Source organism: Aspergillus homomorphus, assembly GCF_003184865.1.
Source record: "Aspergillus homomorphus CBS 101889 unplaced genomic scaffold BO97scaffold_19, whole genome shotgun sequence".
NCBI classification, from domain to species: Eukaryota; Fungi; Ascomycota; class Eurotiomycetes; order Eurotiales; family Aspergillaceae; genus Aspergillus; species Aspergillus homomorphus.
In genome coordinates this window covers 259576-282768 of record NW_020291905.1, presented here as the reverse complement: position 1 = coordinate 282768, position 23193 = coordinate 259576, and the positions used below count along the sequence as shown (strand labels likewise).

The following is a 23193-nucleotide window of genomic DNA, read 5'->3' as shown; positions in this document are numbered from 1 at the left end:
GGCTCTAATTCACTGATGTTGAGTTAGATCTGTCCATGCCAGGCTCCACTAGAAGTGGAAAGAGAGCTGTGTAACTTTTACTATATACTAATATTTTAATCTTTGCCAAGCACCAACAACTACTTCGTGTGGTGGTAAATTGGCCAAGGAAGCACATGAGTACATGAATAGACTTGACGCTACCCACCATTAATCATTATCATAAGGCCATCAGTGGTCTTGTAGAGACTCGAACTGATCTAACTATGAAAAGAGGAATTGTCTACAGGTTGACTCTTCAATATATTGTGATGGATGTTGGATAGTGATCGGAGCGGCGGCCTGGACCGGAAGGGAAATTCTTCCGGCTGATCCATCCATTGCCGTTTTCTGGGGTTCTCCGGTTGACACGAACCATCGATAATGACGACGAGCGTTCACAAGCTCGTTATTCCTTCCTACTCCGGGACTGTCTTCGTACATATGCGGCTGTACAGGTGATGCAAAGACATGGCGATCTAGGGCGACAGTGGATCTGAGCCCAATCCAGTCTTGACCTGAATTTGGGGCTGCGCCCCGCGGAGCGAACTAGTAGCTTTGGTGGGCAGTGCCCACTGAGACCCTGACCGACTAGCCGGCCGGACTCCAGCTGCGCAAAGTGCTCGCCGTGCCACCGTCGAGATTCCTTCCAATGCCAATTCGAAGCTGGCAAGATGCAGAACCCGAGGAATGGGCCAGAAATAAAACCGAAGCCACGCAGGGATGTCCTGGCTTCTCTTAGAATGGCCTCCATGGAGGAGATCTCCAGGGCGGCCCTTCCAGCAGGTATGTTCCACAAGCGGCGGGCAGCCTCAGCCTGAGACCTGAATGTGTTTGCTTGATATTTGGATGCTGACCGACGCCAATCCAGAAATTATGTCTTCTATCCTCGATTACCTCTCCCCCGTCGACCTGATACGAGTCGCGCGATCCTCGAAGCTCTTGCGCGAAATGGCATACGATGATACCAGATGGGTGCAGAAGCTGAAGCAGATTGGGTGCTGGGATGAGCTGGAGGCTCGCAAACATGTGGAGGACACCTTCGGTACCATAGCCGATATGAAAAGTGTCGAGCACAAAGAGGCGGCCGACTTGCAAGAAGCGATTGATGCGACTCAGCGAAAACCCGACCACGCCTTGAGCTCGCTCGCAGATGGCTTTGATCAGATCCAGCTGTCTGCCCCTGTCGCCAGTCAGCATCGGGATGAATCGGAAGGCGATCCAGTCTTGGGAGTGTTGAAACAAGTCAGGTCGATCCGGGGAGAAGCGCGTCAAGAGTATGGGAAAATTCATGCGGCCCTGGCACCCTACTACAATGATATCGTCACTTTGGGGCCTTCTCCCGACAATCTGCTGTTCCGGGATTTCAGCAATCCGCGACACCAAGCGCAAATCCTGTCTCAGTTGCAGGCCTTCTCAAACTGCGATGCAACAGACGGTTGGCACGAGCGGACTCAACAATTGCAGTCTGCTGTGTCGGCTCTCGAGACAAATGCGATCAAAGAGTTCAGGCACGGTTATGAGACTGAAGACATTGAGAACAGGATGCGAGAATATGCGCACGTGCTGTATATATTGAACGGTGGTGGCGCAGCGGTCGAGCTCTTCATCCACCACAATCACCTCGTTACGCGAAAATCAGATTTTGGAAATGTGGCCGACTGCATCGATACATTCACGGAAAGCGTGAAGCTGGAACAAACTCAGGCTTTCTTCACACGGATGAGTGTCGCTTACAACGAGGAAGTGTCAATTATAAACCGTGCATTTCCCCCGCAATTGCAGGTTGGGCCTTCTTTTACCGAAAAGGTCGGACAGGATGTGCTATTCCCATACCTGACAGCTGTCTTCGATGAACTGCATCGCACAAACATTGAATCATACCTCACCGCAGTCTCGGGAACATTCGCGCAATGTCTGAATCTATCAGATGCACTACTACCCATACAGAACTCGCCCGATACCTTCGAAGAATTCTTGCAGCATGTTATCGCGAAGACCTATGAGCCTCATCTGGATTTATATTTTGCAGAAGAATTAGACCATTTTCGGAAAAAATCCGAAGCCGCAGTAGGGGATTGGGACCGACAACTCTCAGAACAGGCTGCATCAACCGAGCTGTTTCTGATGTCCAACATTAATAGACAGGCAGACAAGCGGGACTTCTTGACCTCGTTTAAGAAAGTGATTATGGCTCCCGTCAACATACTTCCCAGCTTCTCAGGGAACAAAGCAACTGAATCAAAACCAACGCCAGAGCCGTCGCCTGATGATGCCTCGTCACTCAAAAGCCCAAATCGGTTCTCGACAATCGGCTCACCTGCCACCCCTCCCATTACGGAAGCTCCAACAACAGAGCTCGCAGCCAAGGCCGCTGTGATGAAGTCAAAATTAGAAGGCATCCGATCTCTCTTCAGCATCGAAATCGCTCTCAGCCTGGTGCATGCTGCAAAATCCAGCTTAGAACGAGCTGCGCAATTCGTCAGTGTCGGAGGCGAATATGGGAGCGCAGCCAAGCAGCAGTGCGAGGCTATCTTTGTAGCCTTGGTGCGCATCTTGGGACATCGCCATCTCATCGGCGGTTTTGACAAGGCCGTCAGCCATTTATCCAACTACCGGCCTCGCGAACAAGGTGAACGGGATCAGTCTGGTGTTGAGCCGTTGGTCACCTTCCTGGAGTTGGTGAACGTCGGCGACCTTATCTTGCAGATGATCGACGTCTTCTACGAGCAGGAACTTGTCGGCACCAAGCTGACCGATCGGAACGACTTCCTTGATCCGGCCGTAAAGGAAAAGAAGAGATTCGAGCAGAATCTCGACGAACGGGTGGCTGCTGGATTGAACAAAGGCATCGACGTCCTCATGGAGGAAGTGGACTACATCCTTGCGACACGACAGTTAGCGACTGATTTCAACCCGAGCATCTCCACGGACCCGTATCGAAAGACGATGGATGTAAGTATCACTGAGGCTGCGGCTGCCGTAGTAGATGTGGTTACCTCGCATACACAGATGCTTGTCGGCAGCACGGACAAGAGTATGCTAGATGTCTTCAACCAGGAGGTTGGACTGCGTCTCTTTACCGCATTGTGCAAGCATCTAAAGCGACAACGGATCAGCATCGAGGGATCCTTGAAGCTTATCAGGTAAGCGCCCTTCTCTGTTTCGGATTGGACGATTGAACCCAGTTGACACTTGAATCAAGCGACATGAACCACTATTTTAAATTCATCCAAACTTTCAAGAACAACGACCTCCTGCTCTATTTTAAGGCCTTCCGCGAGTTGTCGCAGATATACCTGATTGACTCGTCCGATGCCAAGGAATTAGCCACCATTATCGCCGATGCGGATCGATTCTACGGGATCTGGCGGGTGGAGGAAGTGTACGAATTCGCCGAGCGACGAGCAGACTGGCTGCTAGTCAAACGGGACGTGGAACGAGCCATGTACGGCATTGGATGCAGTGTTATGTGAACCATGAATATACCATACCATGTATATAGAGAGCCATGAATACCCCCTCCGACAGCGATCAGATGCATACAATGTAAATTGCGTTCTTGAGGTAGCATCCGGGACGGTCCGAAGGGGCCGATCATTTTTTGGTTCATACACTTAAGTCATAGACTTTCCCTGTCCAATGCGCCGCTGCATCATGCAGCCATAATCCATCGGAATATCCGGAGCGTCTATACGTTTCAGGATGTGTTTCTTTTGGAAACGTCAGCCCGTGACAGAGCTTCGTTTGAGGCCCTTGAGAAACCAATCGATTGGTTTTCATTAACATCTCAACCTGCATAGTCCCACACCTCGGCGCTCTCTTTCGCAGGGAAGAACTATCTCCTCAACCTTGTCTCCCATCGTCATCTCCAGAGTAAAGAATAACCTGAATTGAAGGGAACAAACACCATGATCACGCCCCCCACGAATTATTCCAAACCCCCAAAATGAACAACCGCCTACGCTCCCGCGCAACAGCAGCCACCCCACTGAAATGGCTATACCTCTACATCACCTTCCTAACCGTCACCATCCTAAGCGCCGCCGCGCAGCAAACCACCGTCATAGTGGTGACAGTGACCGCCACCGCGCCAACACCCAAGATCCCCCACCCGGCGTCCTACACCTCCCTCGACGTCTTCGAAAAGGTCATCCTCAGCACGACGAACACCTACCGCCAAGCCCACAACGCAAGTAACCTCCTCTGGAACAAGACGCTGACCGAATACGCGAAGAAATGGGCCGAAGGATGTAAATGGGCGCATTCGGTGAGTAACCAGCCTCGTTGAACTGCCTGCCTGCAAGTGAGCAAGCAAGCGAACCAGAACAACCAACCCTCAGCGCAATCAACCCCCAGTATTAACAGCTATCTTCCTAAGCACGGCCCTTACGGCGAGAACCTTGCCTTCGGCTTCCCCAACGCCACCGCCGCCGTCGCCGCCTGGGGCGACGAGGGCCTGAAATACAACTTCCGCGATCCGACGGGCTTCACTGAGGAGACTGGGCACTTCACCCAGCTGGTCTGGCGCGCTACGACTGAGGTGGGCTGTGCGGTGGTGGACTGTGGGTTTGATCCTGATGATGAGAAGGGAAGTAGCAGCAGCAATAATAACAACAAGAACAATGGTGGCGGGGGTAATGGCAATGGCAATGGGAAAGGGAACGGGAATGGCAACGGCAACGGAAATGGAAACGGCTATCGGCGACCTCAGGGTTGGTACGTGGTGTGTGAGTATGCGCCGCGGGGGAATGTGCTGGGGGGAAACGAGAAGCTGGGCGACAAGGCCTTCTTCAAGATCAATGTGCAGTCCACGAGTACGTATACCGGGCCGTATCAGACGGGGAATGGGGGCAGTAAGACTTCGGTGGCGTCGAGTACGTCTGAGGCTGCGCGGTGGAGATGGAGATGGGGATGGGAGTGGGTGGCTGTGGTTGTAATGGGAGTATTGATGTAGCTGTTTAGTGGTTGGTGGTCGAAAAGGGAATCAGGGTTAATCATGTTGCAATACTTGCTGGTTTCATCATTGTCTGTCATCTCTCATGCTACCAAACGTCACGCATATCATTTAATCCCCCACACGCTTGGGGTAAAAATATGCAATACAGATCTATTCACTTTTCTTTTTTTGAATGTTCCAGGCAAAAGGTCTGCTCCCACTGTTTGCAAATTGGAATCAAGCCAAAGGCGTATCATGGAAGGAAGCTCACAGGAAGAAGTGTGAAAGCTTCAGAGAGAGAGAGAGGAAAAAATAGAGGAGGATATCGACAGACAAGATGCAGGAGAGAAAAAAAAAAGGGAAACGGGATGGAAATGGACACATTAGGTACGGAAAAAAAGGAAACCCGATCAACCAATGATTTCCTCGCTCTCCTCGATGATCTCCTCGACAATCTCCTCGACAACGGTATCGCCCTGCTCGTCGGAGACCGCGGAGGCATCCTTGGCCAGCTTGGGAGTGTCGGCCTCCTCGGGAAGTCCGTAGGCTTCCCGCTCCTCTGCCAAGAGCTCCTTCTCCCGACGCATCCAAGCAACCCACTCGTTGAGAACGCGCTTGCGCGTCTCGACCACGGCAGTGTTGGCGATGTCGACAGCGTACTTGTCCTCCTCGTCGAACTCCTTGGAGTATTCGCGCAGGTTCTTGCGCACCTGCTTCTGCTCCTCCTTGCTGAGAAGGGTGGGGGGGCGGGGGCGCCAGACGAACTGCTTGAACTTGTCGGTGGGGTTTTCGGAGAGGGTCTGACCAGCGAAGGTGTGAAGGTTCCAGCCGTTTTCCATCTAGAAACGCAGGTTAGCCACGTTGACTTTAGAGTCGAAGTAAAAAAACTAGAACGAGAATACACAGATAAACGTACCGAGTGAGTCCAGACACTGGCACTGGTGACGACATAGCGACCAGTGGGATCCCAGTCAATATCCGTAACACCGTAGTGCTCGACCGTCTTCATCAACTGAAGGTTGGCAGCCAGATCCTTTTCACCCTCGGGTTTCTCACCCTCGAAATCCATATCCCAGAAGTCTATGTCGAAGCTCGATTGAGAGTGAACAGTGGCGACCACAACGAAGCGGCCCTTGGGCGACCAGTAGATGGCGTTGCTCGTCTTCTTCTCAATGGTGCGTACAAGCTTGAAGTTACCAGCCGAAACACCCTTCTTCTCGGGAGCGAAGAAGGAAACAGCCGTCTTCGGGGGAGCGGCAGCGCCGCTAGCGGCTTCACCGTTCGTGATGAGGACGAAACGTCCACCGTTGGGCTCCCAGGCGAAGTTGATCACAGTATCCTTGAGACTGTCAACAACCTCGACCGGAACACCCTTCTCGCGCACGCGGAAAATCTCCAGGTTGGTGGCCATGGACTTCTTGGACTTGGAGTGACGATCCACCTTCACACAAACATAGGTACCTTGTGATTGCCAGTGCAGCTTGACGTCGGAGACATTGAACAAGTTACGGGTACGAACAATCTCTTTCGAAGGGACGCTCATGAGAGCGACACGAGCCGGGTTGCTGCCAATTTCAGGAGTCCAGAAGCAAAGCAGCTGTTCGTATTGCTTCACTCCCTCGCGGTTAACCGTAGCGGGGGACCATTCGAAGTCCATAACACCATCGATCTTGACGGAGGTCTTGCCCAGCAAGTTCATCCGGGGAAGTTCGTAGATAGAGATCGACTGGGACTGCTGCATTCTGGCAACGTACTTCTCATCAGCAGACCACTTAAAAGCGGGCCACTGAACCTTCTTCTTGGGCTGGGCGTCGCCTTCGGCACCGGGACCAACAGCGAGATCGTTGGAAACGAACGAACGCAGGGGCTTTCCGGTCACGATATCCCAAATGATGATGTTCTTTCCTTCCTCCTCGTAGGTCAAAAGTGGGTGACCCTCCTCAACCTGAATGGGGCGCGCGGACCAGGTGGTGAGATAGTTCTCGCCGGGCGAGAACTCAACCAACTGCACAAATGGGTGAGGGAATTGCTTTTGCTTCGAGAAAGCTGGGCCACCCCAGAGTTGGACACCCTGGGGGTGGACAGAGGCGAGGTAGGTACCCTTGGGGGACCACTGGACGAACAGCTGCGTCCAGTGGGCACGGTCGACCACATTCTCGGGCGGGTTGTTCTTGTTGTTCCAGAAGACGCCGACCTTGTCACCGCGGTAGAGGGCGAACTGATCACGAGCGTTGGGGTCGGAGAGCCACGAGCGGAGGTGCTCCTTCTCCTTGAATGGTTCGATAGTGGGAGGCTTGTATTCCTCGTCAATACGTCCTTCACGACCATAGCGGTCGATATCCATCAACTTGTTGACGGCGAGAGTGTGCTTCTTGTCGAGGGGGACACCGTGCAGGGCCTTCACGGCAGCAACGGCTTGTTCGGGGGTCTCGTATTCAACGAAGGCGAAACTGCGACCCAGAGTTAATTTTTCCACGCGTTCCCGGTCCGATTTCCCAGTACATACCCTTCGGACATGTTCTTGTCGTTGATAGGCATGAAAACGGCATCTTCGGAGGTGTGGCCGGCGGTGGTGAGCTTCCTCAACAGGAACTTAATGAGCTTTTGCCTGCTCTCCTCAGGCACGATCGGAAGCCCATCGATGACAACGAATGTATCCAAACCCTCATCAAGTTTCACTTCGAACTGCTCCTTCAGGTCTGCGAAAACAAAACCGATCGCGGTCAGCGGCGAGGGGCACGGGAACACGACAGAGAACGCGAGTCGCACTCACCGGAGAAGTCAATCTCCTCCTCCTCCTCTTCGTGGAGGTCCTGCTCGCTCAAGGTGTCGAAACTGGGCGCCATATTTGCACTCGCAGCGGTCGGCGATAAAGAGGGGGGGGGTAAGGGTGGAGAGCGTTGATACGGAGGATGAAAGATCCTGTTCTGGATTTTCTGCTGGTCGACCCCGTTTTGGCTGATTTTAGGGCAAAAAGAGCAAATCCCAAACCACAAAGCGCTTCTGTGTGCGAAGGAGCTGAGTCAGCTCCAAGTCAGCTGACTGTATATCACCTGACCTACTGTGGCTGGGGAGTGGGGAAGCTGGACCTTGAGGCGGTGAATCTCCAGAGCGGCCTATCTGAGACTGAGTGATTATCACGTGATATGTATTAACTAAGCCGTCCCCAGCTTCTCGACCGGCTGATGATGATTGTCACTCTAACCGACCCGACCTGTACATCGGCTTGGCTGGACATCATAACAATCGCAATCCCACGTACCACGTACCATCCCCGCCTCTTCTTCGCTGCTCGTGTGGGTGAATGCTTTTGGTTGTCCTGGGCAGGTCACCCTTAGTTCTCATCTATTCCTTCGTTGATCTTTCAGCAATCCCTCTTCTTGCGTCGCATCTCTCGGGGATTTCTCTATCTCTCTCCCTCTTATGCCCCGCCGGTCCTAAGCGCCAGCGCTACGCCCAGATCTAGACGCTCCTTCTCGCCAGAGCACCACCACCCGCACCCTAAGCCTAGCTTGTTGCTATCATATGAGTTCGCATACAATCTCTGGCTAGCAATTGACAACATTCTGTGCCGTCACATACACTAATTCCTGAATTGACGCGGAAAGTGAAGCTACTCAGTCAAAATGTCGCGTAAGTTCGGAGTCTGATGTTCCCGGGTCATGCATGAATGCCGAGATCGCTCCCAACTGACATCACTATGTTTTTGCACCAGTCTCACCCGAATCTCGCATCCAGTTCACTCCGATCATCGATTCAATCCTAGCTAAAAGCGATTTGAATACCATATCCGAGAAGCGCATCCGGAAAGGCCTCCAGGAAGAGATTGGATATGACCTTACCCCGCAAAAGGTCTGCTCCCCGGACTTTGACTCTTTTCGCGACATCCTATTTGTTCTACTATCAATGTCGGTTTATCATGAAGCTAACCTGACTCCGGGACCAGGCTGCTGTCAAGCAGCTTATTATGGAACGGTTTGACATCTTTGCGGCAAAAGGAGGCGTCGCGACTGCACCTGAACCGGCCGCGACGGCTGTTGCAACCACCAATGGTCATAAACCCGATCACGAATCCGAAACACCCCCTGCGGAAACTTCGTCTCCTTCACGCTCTTCGGTTTCTCACAAACGTCAAGCAGATAGCGAGGATGGTTTTGATCTTTCGAGCAAGACTCCTCCGGCCAAGAAGAAGAAGCCCGATAATGACATTGATGCGGACGCCTTATTCGCTGCAAAGCTACAGGCGGAGGAGAATATGCGCGCTCGTCAGACGCGCGGGGGTAATACACGCAGGGCCCCTCCGGTAAAGAAGAAGACCAAGGCAAAGACATCCAAGAAGGTCAAGGCGGAAGATGATTCCGATCTCGAGTCGGGGTCGGAATCAGGAAAGAAAGTCAACCGGTCAGGTGGTTTTCATGTGAGCTCAAGACTCTCTTGCTGGGCTGCCGTTGTCGCTAATCTCTGCCCCAGAAACCTCTCACCCTCTCACCGGCGCTTTCCGCTCTATTGGGCGGCGAGGTTACTGTCTGTTTGCCCCTTTCCCATTTATGTGTTTCTACATCGTCCGGCTCCGATGCTGACTAGACCACAGCTCTCGCGTCCACAAACGGTCAAGCGAGTTTGGCAATACATTCACGAGCACCAGCTTCAAGACCCTAGTGACAGGCGACAGATTTGCTGCGACGACGCAATGCGTGCCGTCTTCAAACAAGACCGTATACACATGTTTACAATGACCAAGATTTTGAGCCAAAACTTGTATAGCCCCGACGAATGACCTGTTGCCGTCTACTTTGAGCTTCAGTGGCCCCTGCCTTGAGGACCGGGAAGGCTGCGGCGGCTGTCACGCTGCACTTACGACTATCTTATTTCCACTCATTGCACCGCATATGGAGACCTGGCGCTACATTGCTTTTTTGCTTATTCTCTCATTGTTATCTCATAGTGTTTTACCCTTGGATTCGTCCCTTCTCTTGGGTTTACTGACTGATATTGTCATTGGCGACATGCCTGATGTTTTCTTTTGTCGTTCAAATAGTTTCTCTCCAGCGGGAGTTGGTGCTGCCTTTGAAATAGGCGCGATGGATAATGCTATTTAGATATCATATTCAATTATGAGGATGGACCTGCATAATCTATCGCTTTACATTGTGGTCATTTTCCAGACTTGCTGGAAATTCATTATTGAATGTGCGTAAATAACAAAGCTGCCCTTCTCAATCTCAGAGACAGCTAGACATAGGGGGGCTTTCCATTCGATTCTGGCTTTGTGGAAATGTTGTGAATGAGTCGCGATGAGTCGAAATGAGTCATAGTAGGAATAAATCATTTCCATCCGTACTTGGCTAACGCCGCAAGTTTAATTAGTAGGAAAAGTGAAAAGAGGGGGATGTCATCGATGATGCTTATGCTTGCTCACTAAGCATGCCGCAACCCGACTTTTTTGCCCGCCGCCGCTCGTACTGGAAAGCTGGTCATAGCAACGCCAACATCCCCCTCTCCACCCCTCATTCGCAGTAACTGCTTGGTCGCAAGGGCTCCCTAGAGCGCAAAGCTCTTCCTTAACTCAGACTCCTGGTCTGGATCTCAATTTTCAACCTCCGAATCCGCCATTCTCTTCCTCCATCTCCCCACACCTCCCAATGTCTGAGACTCAGCCGGCTCAAGCTCCCTCCGGATCGCAAGGCCCGAACCGAGGCGGTCGTAGGCGCGGACGCGGGGGAGGTTTCGGAGCTGCTCGCCAACCTGGACAAACTGAACCCTCGCAACAATCAAGTGACGGCCCAGGAAAGGGAGCAAGATCCAGAGGTCATGGACCCCGCCGCGGAGGCGGAGGCGGCGGCGGAGGTCGCGACAAACAGAAATCCGCCGCGAGCAATGTCGCTGGGGGACCGACAGATTCGGATACCACGACCACAGAAGAGAGCAAAGGGAAGCAGGCGATCACAGAGGCTACGGACGATGCGGATGATGGGGAGATTTGCTTCATCTGTGCTTCGAAGGTTGAGCATACTTCAGTTTCACCGTGTAATCATCGCACCTGTCATATCTGCGCGTTGCGATTGAGAGCATTATACAAGAACAAAGCCTGCGCACACTGTCGGGTATGTGTCTTCACATTGTCGCCTCCATGGTGTAATTTCGTGATGTGCTAATAATTGTGTGCTGCGACAGACGGAATCCAGCTTTGTGATCTTCACAGACGACCATGCTAAGCGCTTTGAAGATTTCACAGAAGCGGATTTCTCCCAGAAGGATGACAATCTTGGAATCAAGTATGAGAGTGGTGAGATCTTTGAGGATACAGTCCTGTTGCTGCGGTACAATTGTCCTGAAAGGAGTTGTGATGTCGCTTGCTTGGGTTGGCCTGACCTGCACCGCCATGTTAAGACCAAGCATGGCAGGGTGATGTGGTGAGTATCTTATCTCCGAAGTGATCGTTTGTGCAGATACTTATAGCTGTCCGGTGCCCAGTGATCTTTGCACGCGAAACAAGAAAGTCTTTACGCATGAGCATGAGCTGTTCACTAATCAAGAATTGCGCCGACACGAGAGACATGGAGACGATGTCCCGGGTGCTATTGACCAGAGTGGGTTCAAGGGACACCCAGAGTGTGGTTTCTGTCGACAGCGTTTCTACGGCGATGATGAACTTTACGCTCACTGTCGTGACCGTCATGAGCGGTGCCACATCTGCGATCGACGCTCTGAGAACCGTCAACAACAATACTACATTGACTACAACGCCCTTGAAGACCATTTTCAAAAAGACCATTTCCTCTGCTTGGATCGAGAGTGTTTGGAGAAAAAATTTGTGGTCTTCGAATCACAAATGGATTTGAAAGCACACCAGCTGGAAAGCCATCCTAACGGCCTTTCTAAGGACGCAAGACGCGACGCACGCACAGTTGACCTTTCAACATTTGACTACAGGACCCCGTACCAGCCTCAACGGCCACGTCGTGGTGCAGGTCGGGGACGCGATCCCAACGCGGAGCCTCTGCCTGTTTCAAGCGCGCAGCCACTGCGACGAGACGAATTAGCCTATCAACGACAGATGGCTATTCAAAGTGCACAGTCTGTCTCGACCCGAAGCTTTGGCGGCCAGCTTACCCGCAGTGACACTCAGCCCGTGCGCGCTCCTGCTAGATCCGCGACCGCCACACCTGCGCAGACACCACCGGCTGCCTCAACGCCCGTGGCTGAGATGGAAAACCTCAGTCTTACCGCAGACGCGGGACCGGTTTCCCCTCAGGAACAAGCACGCCGCCTGCGCCATGCGGCCGTGGTTGAACGCGCCTCCAACCTGCTCGCGAACGACAGGAACAAACTCAATGAATTCCGCACCAGAGTTTCCAGCTATCAGTCCAACTCCATCTCGGCCACCGAGCTAATTGACGCTTTTTTCTCCCTGTTCGACAATTCCAGCACAGAGCTGGGTAAGTTGATCAAAGAGCTCGCGGAGATATATGAGGACGACAACAAGCGCAGCTCGTTGCTCAAATCGTGGAACGACTGGCGCGCCATCAACGAAGACTATCCCGCCCTTCCCGGACCCGGCGGCACCATCCCTGGCATGTCCCCAGGCACCGTCAACGGCAGCGGCGTGGGAGGGAAGCGTGTTCTGCGTCTCAAGTCCTCCACGGCGCAGTCCTCCCGGTCCGCTGTCGGCAGAAGCGGCGCCATGCCCTCTTCCTCGTCTTCATCGACCACCGCCTTCCCTCCCCTTTCGTCCGCCACTGCTCGCTCTGCTCCGAAATCCAAGCCAGCCGCAGCCACACCGTGGGCCGGCTCAGCACCCTCCCCCGCCGCTCCTTCGCCCTCCATCGCCCCCAGTACCTACTCGACTCGCTCGGCAGCTCCCGCAACCTCCCGCCCTGTTAAGGCCAACAGCGCCGACGCGTTCCCCGCCCTCCCCGCAGCCCCCAAGCCTAACGTCCTCATGGCCGGCCTCACCCGTGGAACAGTCCGCTGGGACGACCGCCGTGCACCTCAGGTCAACGCTTGGACCTCCTCTTCACGCAACGAGTCCAGCGCTAACTCTACTGCGGAGGGGGACGACTTCCCTGCGGTCGGAGGTAAAAAGGGTAAGGGAAAGAAGGGGAAACAGACATTGTTCCATTTCGGTTAGTTGACGTCAAGTCTCCTCCGTATGGATCCACATGTATCTACATGATTGATCTACATACAAGAGTTCTGTATACCCTACGAAGGTCTTTCTATGGTTGAGGATGTATTTCAGCGTGCTGTTTCACTTAGATTGCGTTTGGAGCCTTTTCTTTTAGAGAAAACGAATCGAAGATTTGATCCTGCTTGATTTTCTCTCATAGGCACCAAGAGGAGTCTCACTTGAAGATGATTTCATCTCTCCGAAAAACAATTTTCCTGTTGCCGCGTTTAGTGGTCTGTAGAATAAGTCGTCAAGGCTAAGATCTATAAGTAAGATTCATGTCCTCGTGGTAGGGTGATGATATTAGATAAGTGGAACCGCATCATTCAGACCACCCCGGGCTGTCTGCATGTGGTTCCGAATCCACCGGGACGCCATGACCTTCACTTTCATGATCATACTCACCATCCTCCTCCTCCTCATCAACACTAGTGCCAGCGGCATCTTCCTCAATCGCCGCCATACGCAGAAGGAATTCATCCTGAAGATTCTTCAGCCACTTCCAGAGAGCTTTGTCCCCCACCGCCCCCTCACGAGCCAAGAGCAATTGTTCCCTGAGTGAGAGGATCAGATTGCGTTTGCGTGTGACAGCCAGAGCTTTTGTCTTCGCATGTCGACGCTCTGCAATCTGGTCCAAGCTCTTCGAGACCTCCTGCGCAGTCTCAAGAACTCCAGCAGGAAAGTCGACCAGCTTGGCCAGGGCCAGGCCGTAGAAGCGCGTGGTGTCAGCTCCGTCAGCGATCTTGTAGAGCATAGTCATCTTCGAAGCGTCGGGCGAGATTTCGGCCGCCAGATGAAGACTGGCGACGCCGTTACGCTCGCCCATAATCACCGCCAAATCACGAAAGTGCGTCACGAACCAGACTAAGGCGTGGCTGTCGACCAGCGCCTCGGCAATAGCGATGGCGATGGCCAGGCCGTCGGCTGTACTGGTGCCGCGGCCGAGCTCGTCCACGATCACCATGCTCTGGGGCTGGATGTTGCGAAGGATGAATGCCATCTCGCGCATTTCAGCGGCAAAGGTTGAGATGTTGGACTCTATATCATCAGAAGTGGAGACTCGAGCGAAGAGCTGGTGTATGATGGGGAACGAGGCATATTCCGCTGGTACGAAGCAGCCGATTTGGGCCATCACGGTCATCAAGGCGATTGAGCGGATATAGGTGGATTTGCCGCTCATGTTGCAGCCCGTGATGACATTGAAGCGAGTCTGCTGGGTGGCGTAGACGTCGTTTGGGATGAACTTCTTCGCGTGGATCTTTTCGCGGATGGGGTGGCGTCCGGCCTTGACGGCGAGCACATCTGTTATCTCAGGTCGAATGTATTCGTGACTCGTCGCTAACTGCGCAAATGAAGTCAGCATGTCAAGCATGGCAATAGCTTCACTTATTCTGAAGAGCACTGATATCTCAGAACAGATGCTTGTAATCAATTCCTGGACCGTCTTATCACTCATGTTGATTACTTCGTTGTGCGCATCTCTTATCTTGTGATTCAACTTGACGAGATCAAGGGTTTGGCATTCGATCCGATTTTTTTTGCGGTATACGTTGATAAAAACATCGGGTAGTGTATGCATCTCTGCGGCTGTGGCTGGTAAGCTGATATAATATTGACGGGCTCTATCGTATCTCAAATCAAGAGCGAGCTCGTGGGATTCTTCAGGCGTCAGAGGAAGCTTATTTGCGGACAAGACATGAGATAGCACCTACCCGCCAAGGTCGTCACCAACTCTGTGGCGTCAGTATTGGCTTCTTTGTATGCCTGCCTCGCGACATCGAGTAGACTATTGACTCCAGCCTAAGGCACGAGTGCAGGAATCAGAAGCTGTAGTGATTCACAAGGGAAGATTAATACCCTGACGCAATATATCCTCTGGTTCCTGAGGTCGAGTGGTTTTGTCTGATAGGTGACCTGCTCATTCAAAGTCTCTTCAATCAACTGCTCCAGAGCTTGATGACCTTCCGGTGCACATAACTGGGAGCAACGGTCAGTATCATCTTTTAAGCAATTGATAAAACAATACCTCTCTGATGCTCAAGAGAAGATTACTCTGTGCCAGCGAAAGTGCCTTGTATAATGACTTAATGGACGATATGTATGTTTTCACCATGATGACATTATTGACAGATTGCTCGACGTATCCGATTGCTCGTTTTGTAGGAACCAGAATAAGCTAGACGGTCATTCCGTGTATGCAAATCTAGTCAGAATGCCACCCACCGAAGTTAAGGCCTTGTCAACATCAAGGTAGCCTTTCAAGACTTTCACACCATGCAGGTCAGCACATGGATATCTCTAGATAGCTTGTTGACTGACCCTGTCTAACTGATACGAACATATCTTCTTTTGTCGTTAAATCTTCGACGGCATCGTAGCGTGCTAATAGCTGCGTTTCATCGGTAGAGGGCTGCAAAACATTGGCTCTAAGCAGTCGCGTACCCATCGGAGTCAATGTCTCATTGAGCAAACCGAAAAGACTGTCCCTCGACTTCGCAATATGCAGATTCTGAGTGAGCTCTAGAGACACTATCGTCGACAGGTCAATCGCCATTGATCCTTGAGAGGGCTCATACTTGATCCGCAAGGAATGGCAGGTAAAGGTCTTGTTGAGCTCTACCTCGACGTATTTGAGAACCTTTGAAGATTAGTAGGCATTCTAGGCTTTGATAATGTGAGCCATCGTACGGCAGCAAAGCAGCAGGAAGCAAAATAGTTCCCTCCCAGGACCATCTTGATAGGTTCAACGTCCTCGGAAAATGCTAGTCGCTCCACATATTCATGGCCCACAGTTTCTGACCAGAACTTTCGATCCACATAAGTGAACGTCGCATCTGCAATATTCTCCTTGAGTATGTATGCAAGCTTTGAATCTTGTGCGCTGTTCATCATAAGAATCTCCGTTGGCTCGTACACTCCGATCTTTGTAACGGTTTTGACGTAAGTCTGATTGTCACAGATCTGACACAGAACAGCCTCTGCTGTAGACAAGTTAACAAAGGCCAAGCCAACTGTAGCTGAGACGCCTCGAGATTCGCTGACGGCGCAGACAATGTCTTGGGAGGCGACGCTTGTCGCCGACGTTGTCGGCCGTGTTGCTGTCCGGGGTCGTGAACTGCTTGCTCTGGTGATGGCGACGAATGAATCTGAAGTCCCCACCGAGGAAGCTCTGGAGAACATGGAAGCCATCCTGAAACCCACTTAAGAGCACTGAAACCTCGTCTATAGAGTTGAAGTGGAGGGGAAGTCCCAGATGTTTACTATAGAAGGTAAGTACCCCAAGGTGATGTCCGAAAGCGGTTTAGTGTCGATCTCCCCGCTGCGATAAGTCCGGACGGTTGCTTTATCGATTTTTTTTTTGGTTGCTACGAGCCCTTCACACAACAAATCAAATCACCTCCACAATGGCGACTCTCTTGCCTCCTCCAACTAAGCGCCAGAAGACGGAGAATGCCGAGAAGGCTCGTCTTCAGCAAGAGATCGAGAGCATTCCGGATAACTTGGGCAGCGTCCGAGTGCAGTTTTTCGACCAAGCGACAGGAGCGGCAACCGGGCCAGCAGTGTCCGTTCCAGTGGCTGATGCCAATGTGAAGAACTTGGAGACGCTTCTCAACACTCTACAAGGCAATGTAGGTATGCGACAACGCAAGTTTGCGACCTGAATCCATTTTACTAACCCCACTCGTCTTATATAGGAAGATGATGAGCGGGTGCCATATCGGTTTACCTACCAGTCCGACGATAAGGACAATCAGACGATCGACATCCTAGCACATCTGTATCATACCCTTCTCAAGCCCGGTCTCAAGACTACCGAAGATACTGTCCACCTATACTACACGCCGCAGGCGGTTTTCCGAGTCAAGGCTGTCTCGCGATGCTCTGCCTCTATCGCTGGACACGGCGAAGCGATTCTGGCCACGTCCTTCTCCCCCGTCAATTCATCCACCATGGTGACCGGCAGTGGTGATTCTACGGCGCGTATCTGGGACTGCGATACGGGAACTCCCATGCATACATTGAAGGGTCACACTAGCTGGGTGCTGGCAGTCAGCTACTCGCCCAACGGCGCGATGGTTGCGACGGGAAGCATGGACAACACGGTTCGGGTCTGGGACGCGAAGAAAGGACAAGCTCTAGGTGCCCCCTTGAAGGGTCATGCGAAGTGGATTACCAGTCTGGCTTGGGAACCCTACCACCTGCAACAGCCCGGGCGACCGCGCTTGGCGTCGGCCTCCAAGGATTCGACGGTCCGGATCTGGGACGTTGTCAGCAAGCGCATTGATATGGTTCTTACCGGTCACAAAGGCTCAGTCACCTGCGTTAAGTGGGGTGGCACGGGCAAGATCTATACGGCGTCCCACGACAAGACCGTCAAGGTGTGGAATGCTGAGAACGGAACCCTGATCCAGACCCTGTCTGCCCACGCACACCGGGTGAACCATCTGGCTCTGTCCACGGACTTCGTCCTCAGAACCGCGTACCACGACCACACTGGCAAGGTCCCGCAAGCCGATACCGAGAAGGTTGCTGCCGCGAAGAAGCGGTATGAGGACGCAGCCACCATCAACAACAAGATCGTCGAGAAGCTCGTTTCTGCCAGTGACGACTTCACTATGTATCTGTGGGAACCGGAGAACTCCAGCAAGCCCGTTGCGCGACTGCTGGGTCACCAGAAGGAGGTCAACCATGTCACATTCTCGCCGGATATGGCATACATCGCTTCGGCAGGGTTCGACAACCACGTCAAGCTCTGGAATGCCCGGGATGGAAAGTGAGTTTATCCCCTGAAGCCCTCTTCTTGCTTTCCGAAGTCCCACGTCACTAACCATCCACCAAGGTTCATCACCACTCTCCGCGGCCACGTCGGAGCTGTCTACCAGTGCTGTTTCTCCGCCGACTCCCGCCTTCTGGTCTCCTCGTCGAAAGACACCACGCTCAAGGTCTGGAATGTTCGTACGGGCAAGCTGTCCGAAGATCTGCCCGGCCACAAGGACGAAGTCTTCGCGGTAGACTGGAGTCCCGATGGGCAAAAAGTGGGAAGTGGCGGTAAGGACAAGGCCGTACGGATATGGCGTAATTAATGTCGAAAAGTTTTTGTCGTTCTCTTTTTCGCTTTTGTCGATGAACAGTATATAGAACCAGATACCCTGTTTTTACCCTGGACAGTATGCTACGTACCTTCAGTTCTTCAACCGTCTAGCTAGGCCATCCATAAGCATAGGCGGCTACTTTAAAATGGGCTGATCGACACTCTCCAAGTCTTCGCTGCTATGTCCAAATCTCTTTTCACGCGAACTCCATCCTACCTAGCTTTCACCATTATAACCACCCCGCCGCGATAGAATGGTCGAGCGATCGGTGCGCCAGGTCCTAGCCATGGAAGACAAAACAGCGCCGAACGGGCCCCAGATAGTACACAGATATACGCAATCCAAACTGAAAAATTGCTATCGGCAGTTACTTCTGATATGCACCCCAATTGATGCTGAATGCTTATCCCAGACACACTGAGAATAGAATTGACATTATGTCGACGTCTCAGCCACCCCATTCGGCATCAACCGTGAGGCCAAAACGCAAGAAACGAAACCCAGAAAGAACAACACCCCAGCCTATCAGGACCAGCTGAAGTAGTGGCCGCAGACCCGAGTCGCCAGGTCTGCGCGTGTGTTTAACTATGCTCTGAGACCACATCGCGGCCTGAACTAGACTACTACCTAGTAGCCATACGTGACTCTGAGACATGGCTGAAACTTTGTGCTAGGTTGGTGCGTCTTGCGGTTGGGTCTTGAGTTTGACGGTATTAGCATGCACCGCATATGAAGTGGGAGTCGTAGTACAGTACATGTATGTACATGCCTGGGGCCATGTCGCTTTGATGACCTGGTTGGCTGCTTGGCTGAAGAGGAAAGATGATGGAGCCACCTAGCAAAAACATGAGAGATGTGTAACTCGAAAAAAAAAAAAAAAAAAAAAAAAGCAGAGCAGGGCAGAGCTACGGTTCGCTCCTCCCTCGGCTTTGCCCCGAAGATTCATCCACCGCCAGAAACTCTAACCTGGTTGTTACACTGGCAGAGATGCGGGCGTCGTGTCGTGAGTGACTGAGCATTTGCTATAACTGCTAGGTGGCGAGGTACAGTATAGTCAGTATATGAGAAGGTCGAAATGAAAATGGATTTCATTGCACGAAGAACGGCTAGGGGAATCCATATTAGATAATGAAAATCATGGACAACAGGTGTCAATCCAGTTTAGACATTGACTTCTTCTACCCGCGCATGCGCGAAAACAGGCACGCACACAGAAACAAGCAATATTCGCACAAGTTGGGGAGCACAGACTCAAAAGCAATTGGGGTAAATTAGTAGCCAGAGACATCAGAAGAGGCAAGGCGAGCAAGAACGGGAACGGAATATAAATGAAACAAAAACAAAGAATGAAAACGAAATCCCATGACACCGGTCCTGATAACAGTACACCCATCAGTTTGAAAAAACAAATCCTTTCCCTCACCCCTGTAAGAACACCACATCCCAGGAACCCAGGTCGTACCAAAACCCATAAACTGCGCCAGAAGAGGTATTAGGCAAACAAGCAATCAAAGGAAAGACCAATTCAAACCAAGCTTTCGGCTTTAGTCGTAGTCGTCTCCACCATCGTCATTATCACTGTGCCGCCCACGCGATCCTTTGACGCCGTCCTTGCGGATTGGAATCTTGATGCCTTGGAGCGCGAAGCATTTGCTGAGCGGCGTGCTTTCGATGACACCCGGGAATTTCTTCGCGGAGAATACATGGAAGGGCTCGGAGAAGACCGATGCCAGCACAGGCGCGGACCCGTGGTTGATCACAGACACACCATTGGGAGATTCGCCGGATTGAGTGCCCACGTTGACAAAGCTCATTTTGAGGCTGCGAAAAAGGGTCAGCTAGGTAGGATATCATGCCATTAAGGGGAGCATACCGGAAAGATCCCTCTGTCCGTACACTCAAGTCTTGTAGAATAAACCAGACACCGATCTTGTTCTCCGGATCAGTCAGTCGGAACGCGCTAGCGCTAAGACTGCCGATGAGGTTTCGCGTAAACATGCCGCCTTGACCGGGCGCAACAGGCTGCGCTGGCGAGATGTTGGCGGGTGGCATGTGGCTTCCCGGGTAGTAGGGGTAGTAGGATTGAGCTTGCGGGTTGGCTCCATAAGGATTTTGGTATTGAAGTTGGGGGTTTCCTGCGTAATAGTTGTTCATGTGCGGATATCCGACGGGCTGGCCATAGGCATTTTGCGCATACGGAGGGTATGACGGGGAGACGTTCTGCACTGGTGGTGGGTATGAGGAGGACATCGCAGTAGATATCGAGGGAGATGTAGCCGAGTGCTTCACCAGATTGACCTCACTCGTCCCTTCCGCATTCCACAAGTCGACCATGAGGACGTAAAAGGACGTATCGATCTCACTGTCCTCCTATATCAGTTGCTGTCGCAACATCTTCGACGATCCCCAGCAGACTTACTTGATATCGATCTCCTTTTCTGTTTGGGCATCGCGGACAATTAGACGGATGCATGGTGGAGGCGTAATAGGTCGTCGGTCCTGATTATGGTCAGCAATGGCAAAAGCAATTTGATAAAGAACACAGCGCCTGGCTCTGGAGCTCATGTCACGTGTGGGGATCTTCTCAATCCGAAAAGACCAACTCGAGAATCAGATCTATGCGGCCACAAGTATTGTCAAACAGACAGCAGCAATCAGAAGCAGTCAATCGAAGCAAGGCCCGGTAGCATTGCGTTCGCAACTCAGCATCTTCAGCCTTGACGAACTCTCGGGTCCATGCAAGTTGGTTGTGCAGCAACCCAATCGGACCCTATCCTTCTGCCAATATCCTGCCAACGGACCAATACCCGAGTCACATAGATCCATAATCTTGTTCAATGTTTCGGTGCTGAAGGATAATTCGAGTACATGCGACAATCAAGAATTCCAGCTCCATGCACTGGCCCCGAGGGAGCTTGTGGGTATAGACAAGACTGACCTTGTCACCAAAACCACACATACGGGCGCGAACCGGCTGTTGTACCACTTGTAGAGACCAAATGCGACCTTCGTGCACGGTGGAGAGCGGTGCGAGATGGCCTGCGGAGGGCATCGTGGAGGGGATTGGGCCCGCGGACCCAGGCGTGGGGTAGGAAGAGGAGGGCGGAATTCGATCCATGGCGAGGGGTGGCGGAGGAATACGATCCATGAAGTGCAACAGAGAGGAATGGGAGAAATTCGTTCGTGGTTTGTCTGCAATAGCGCGGGCTCAGCCAAGCGGAGGATGAAGCTGAAAAAGGCGGGGTTGCATACGAGGGCGGCGCGTCGTGGTGGTGGTGGTGGTGGTGGTGAAGCTGGATGACGACGGGGAAAGTGTGAAAAGAGACCAAACGGAAAGAGAGCGGAAGAGTTAGACTAAGAGTGGAGGAGAAGAAGAAGAAACGAGGGAGAAAAAAGAAGACTAGTTAGTCGGAGCAGTAGCCGGGAGAGGGGAGAAAGGCAGAGAGCGTGGGCAGAGAGTCACGGGCAGCTTTTTGGAGGAGTTCCAGAACTGAGTGCATGAGCCATGAGCTCATCTCTTATTTTTCAATCTCTCTTCATGCTTCCACTCTGCCTTCTGAGGTTCCCCTCCGTCATTTCCTTCTCGGAGCGATCCGTGCTGGGCGGCAATTGGAACACGCGGGTTAATCAGAGATGTCAGATTGGCTGGCTAATGTTCTCTTTTTTCTATTCTGCCCTACGAGCATTCATCCCGAATCTTTTCCAATCACATTGGAGAATAAGGTATTTGCTTATGATCCATACTGTACGCCCGGGCTCCTGAGGATCCCACGGGTCTGTGGGCTTCAGCTTCTGTTGGTTAGGGGATCGCGGGTTACGGAGCTGTATTATTGCTAGTCTGCCCACGGACTGGCCGCTAACGTTATGGTGGGTAATTTTGCGATGAACTGAGCTTGGTGGATACCAGAAGAATACCAGGATGATACCCGTTTTAGAGGGCTTAACACTCCGTCGGCGCCTCAATTGCGCTCAATCCTCACTATTCTCTACCCAACCATACCGCTCCCTGCACGCCAAGGGTTAGATGTTACTAGCGTATATTCAGGACTTCTAGTCGCGTCACGGATCAGGAGGCGATCAGCACTCAAGCCGGCGCAGGAACCTCGACCCAAACAGTCGGGTTCGGCGTCTTGCCCAGTCCGGAGCTTTGCTTGCCGTCTTCGTCCTAAGAGGCTGTTCACGGCACCATGAGCATACGGATCGGTCACCAATCCATATACAATCTATCGCTCAAATCCAATCTATGTACACCATTCAGCTGCTTATGTGCCACATCTTTCATCAATGTCAAGCATTATGTTGGTTCTTCATTTCGCTGCGGCCTGTATCGAACCCCATCTGCGCCCGGGGACTGTCAGTTCTGCTTGAGTCCGTGGGGCAGCCATATCATGTCAGAATGTAACACCGGAAGGGGAGGAAGGAATTTCGACAAATCAGATTGACAATTAACCGACTGCGGCGATTCCCCGGCGCCGACTATGCCGCATTAGGTTGCAGTGGAGAGGCCGTTCCCTATCCTAACCAATCCCATCCCCGAATGCCCTCCTGCGGGCGCTTTCAATCCTCTGCGTTGGGTCGACAGAAGCTGAGGCCCGACTGAGCTTTCCTCCCTTTTTGCCAGGATGGCTGCAGTCAATCAATGTCCCCTTTGCAAAGCCGTTCTCAACATGTATGTTAGCGATTGGGCCCGATGATGCAGCCAAAAGAAGCCGTTGGTGCGGGGTACAAGTGTACTGTACAAGTGCGTTAACACACTGGCTGTCTTCGCCGAACCGGGATGCTTGCGTGGATGCAAAATCTTAACCACATGGTGTAGAGTATAACATGCACATTGTCGTTCTATACATTCGCGCCTACATTGCCAACACTTCAATATCTTTCACTGATACTATACTCCCACGCTTCTTTGTAGATATAAGGTATATTCCACGGTGAACCTTTTCAATTCCAGAGCACGACAATGCTTCGACAGG

The 23193-nt window shown here is 52.2% G+C and overlaps 6 protein-coding genes across 6 annotated transcripts; 4 read left to right on the top strand and 2 right to left on the bottom strand.

Moving 5' to 3' along the window:
- The first annotated feature begins 431 nt into the window (after nucleotides 1-431).
- Nucleotides 432-3560, top strand: BO97DRAFT_391008 (exocyst complex component Sec10 family protein). The gene is made up of 3 exons (XM_025693799.1): nucleotides 432-804; nucleotides 890-3164; nucleotides 3224-3560. The coding sequence occupies exons 1-3, from the start codon at nucleotides 693-695 to the stop codon at nucleotides 3492-3494; spliced, it is 2658 nt and encodes an 885-aa protein (XP_025551197.1). The 5' UTR covers nucleotides 432-692; the 3' UTR covers nucleotides 3495-3560.
- Nucleotides 3561-3681: 121 nt separating this feature from the next.
- On the top strand, nucleotides 3682-5093 carry BO97DRAFT_69058 (putative extracellular SCP domain protein Pry1). The gene is made up of 2 exons (XM_025700994.1): nucleotides 3682-4288; nucleotides 4400-5093. The coding sequence occupies exons 1-2, from the start codon at nucleotides 3968-3970 to the stop codon at nucleotides 4973-4975; spliced, it is 897 nt and encodes a 298-aa protein (XP_025551196.1). The 5' UTR covers nucleotides 3682-3967; the 3' UTR covers nucleotides 4976-5093.
- Nucleotides 5020-7909, bottom strand: EifCb (translation initiation factor eIF3 core subunit b). Its single transcript, XM_025700609.1, has 4 exons — nucleotides 7731-7909; nucleotides 7464-7656; nucleotides 5874-7407; nucleotides 5020-5796 (listed from the first exon to the last, which is right to left on the bottom strand). Exons 1-4 carry the CDS (start codon nucleotides 7801-7803, stop codon nucleotides 5368-5370), a joined length of 2229 nt encoding a protein of 742 aa, XP_025551195.1. The 5' UTR covers nucleotides 7804-7909; the 3' UTR covers nucleotides 5020-5367.
- Nucleotides 7910-8503: 594 nt separating this feature from the next.
- Nucleotides 8504-9917, top strand: BO97DRAFT_69012 (SWIB/MDM2 domain protein). Its single transcript, XM_025700993.1, has 5 exons — nucleotides 8504-8590; nucleotides 8673-8809; nucleotides 8904-9374; nucleotides 9428-9481; nucleotides 9549-9917. Exons 1-5 carry the CDS (start codon nucleotides 8584-8586, stop codon nucleotides 9732-9734), a joined length of 855 nt encoding a protein of 284 aa, XP_025551194.1. The 5' UTR covers nucleotides 8504-8583; the 3' UTR covers nucleotides 9735-9917.
- Nucleotides 9918-10440: 523 nt separating this feature from the next.
- Nucleotides 10441-18306, top strand: BO97DRAFT_470607 (E3 ubiquitin-protein ligase HEL2). The gene is made up of 6 exons (XM_025699962.1): nucleotides 10441-11061; nucleotides 11132-11370; nucleotides 11432-13035; nucleotides 16500-16756; nucleotides 16823-17901; nucleotides 17968-18306. Exons 1-6 carry the CDS (start codon nucleotides 10600-10602, stop codon nucleotides 18209-18211), a joined length of 3885 nt encoding a protein of 1294 aa, XP_025551193.1. The 5' UTR covers nucleotides 10441-10599; the 3' UTR covers nucleotides 18212-18306.
- A 1458-nt stretch (nucleotides 18307-19764) lies between these two features.
- On the bottom strand, nucleotides 19765-21338 carry BO97DRAFT_414616 (velvet factor family protein; the record flags this gene model as incomplete). The annotated part of the gene is made up of 4 exons (XM_025696355.1): nucleotides 19765-20041; nucleotides 20094-20582; nucleotides 20640-20719; nucleotides 21159-21338. The coding sequence occupies 4 exons, from the start codon at nucleotides 21336-21338 to the stop codon at nucleotides 19765-19767; spliced, it is 1026 nt and encodes a 341-aa protein (XP_025551192.1).
- Between the last annotated feature and the right edge of the window lie 1855 nt (nucleotides 21339-23193).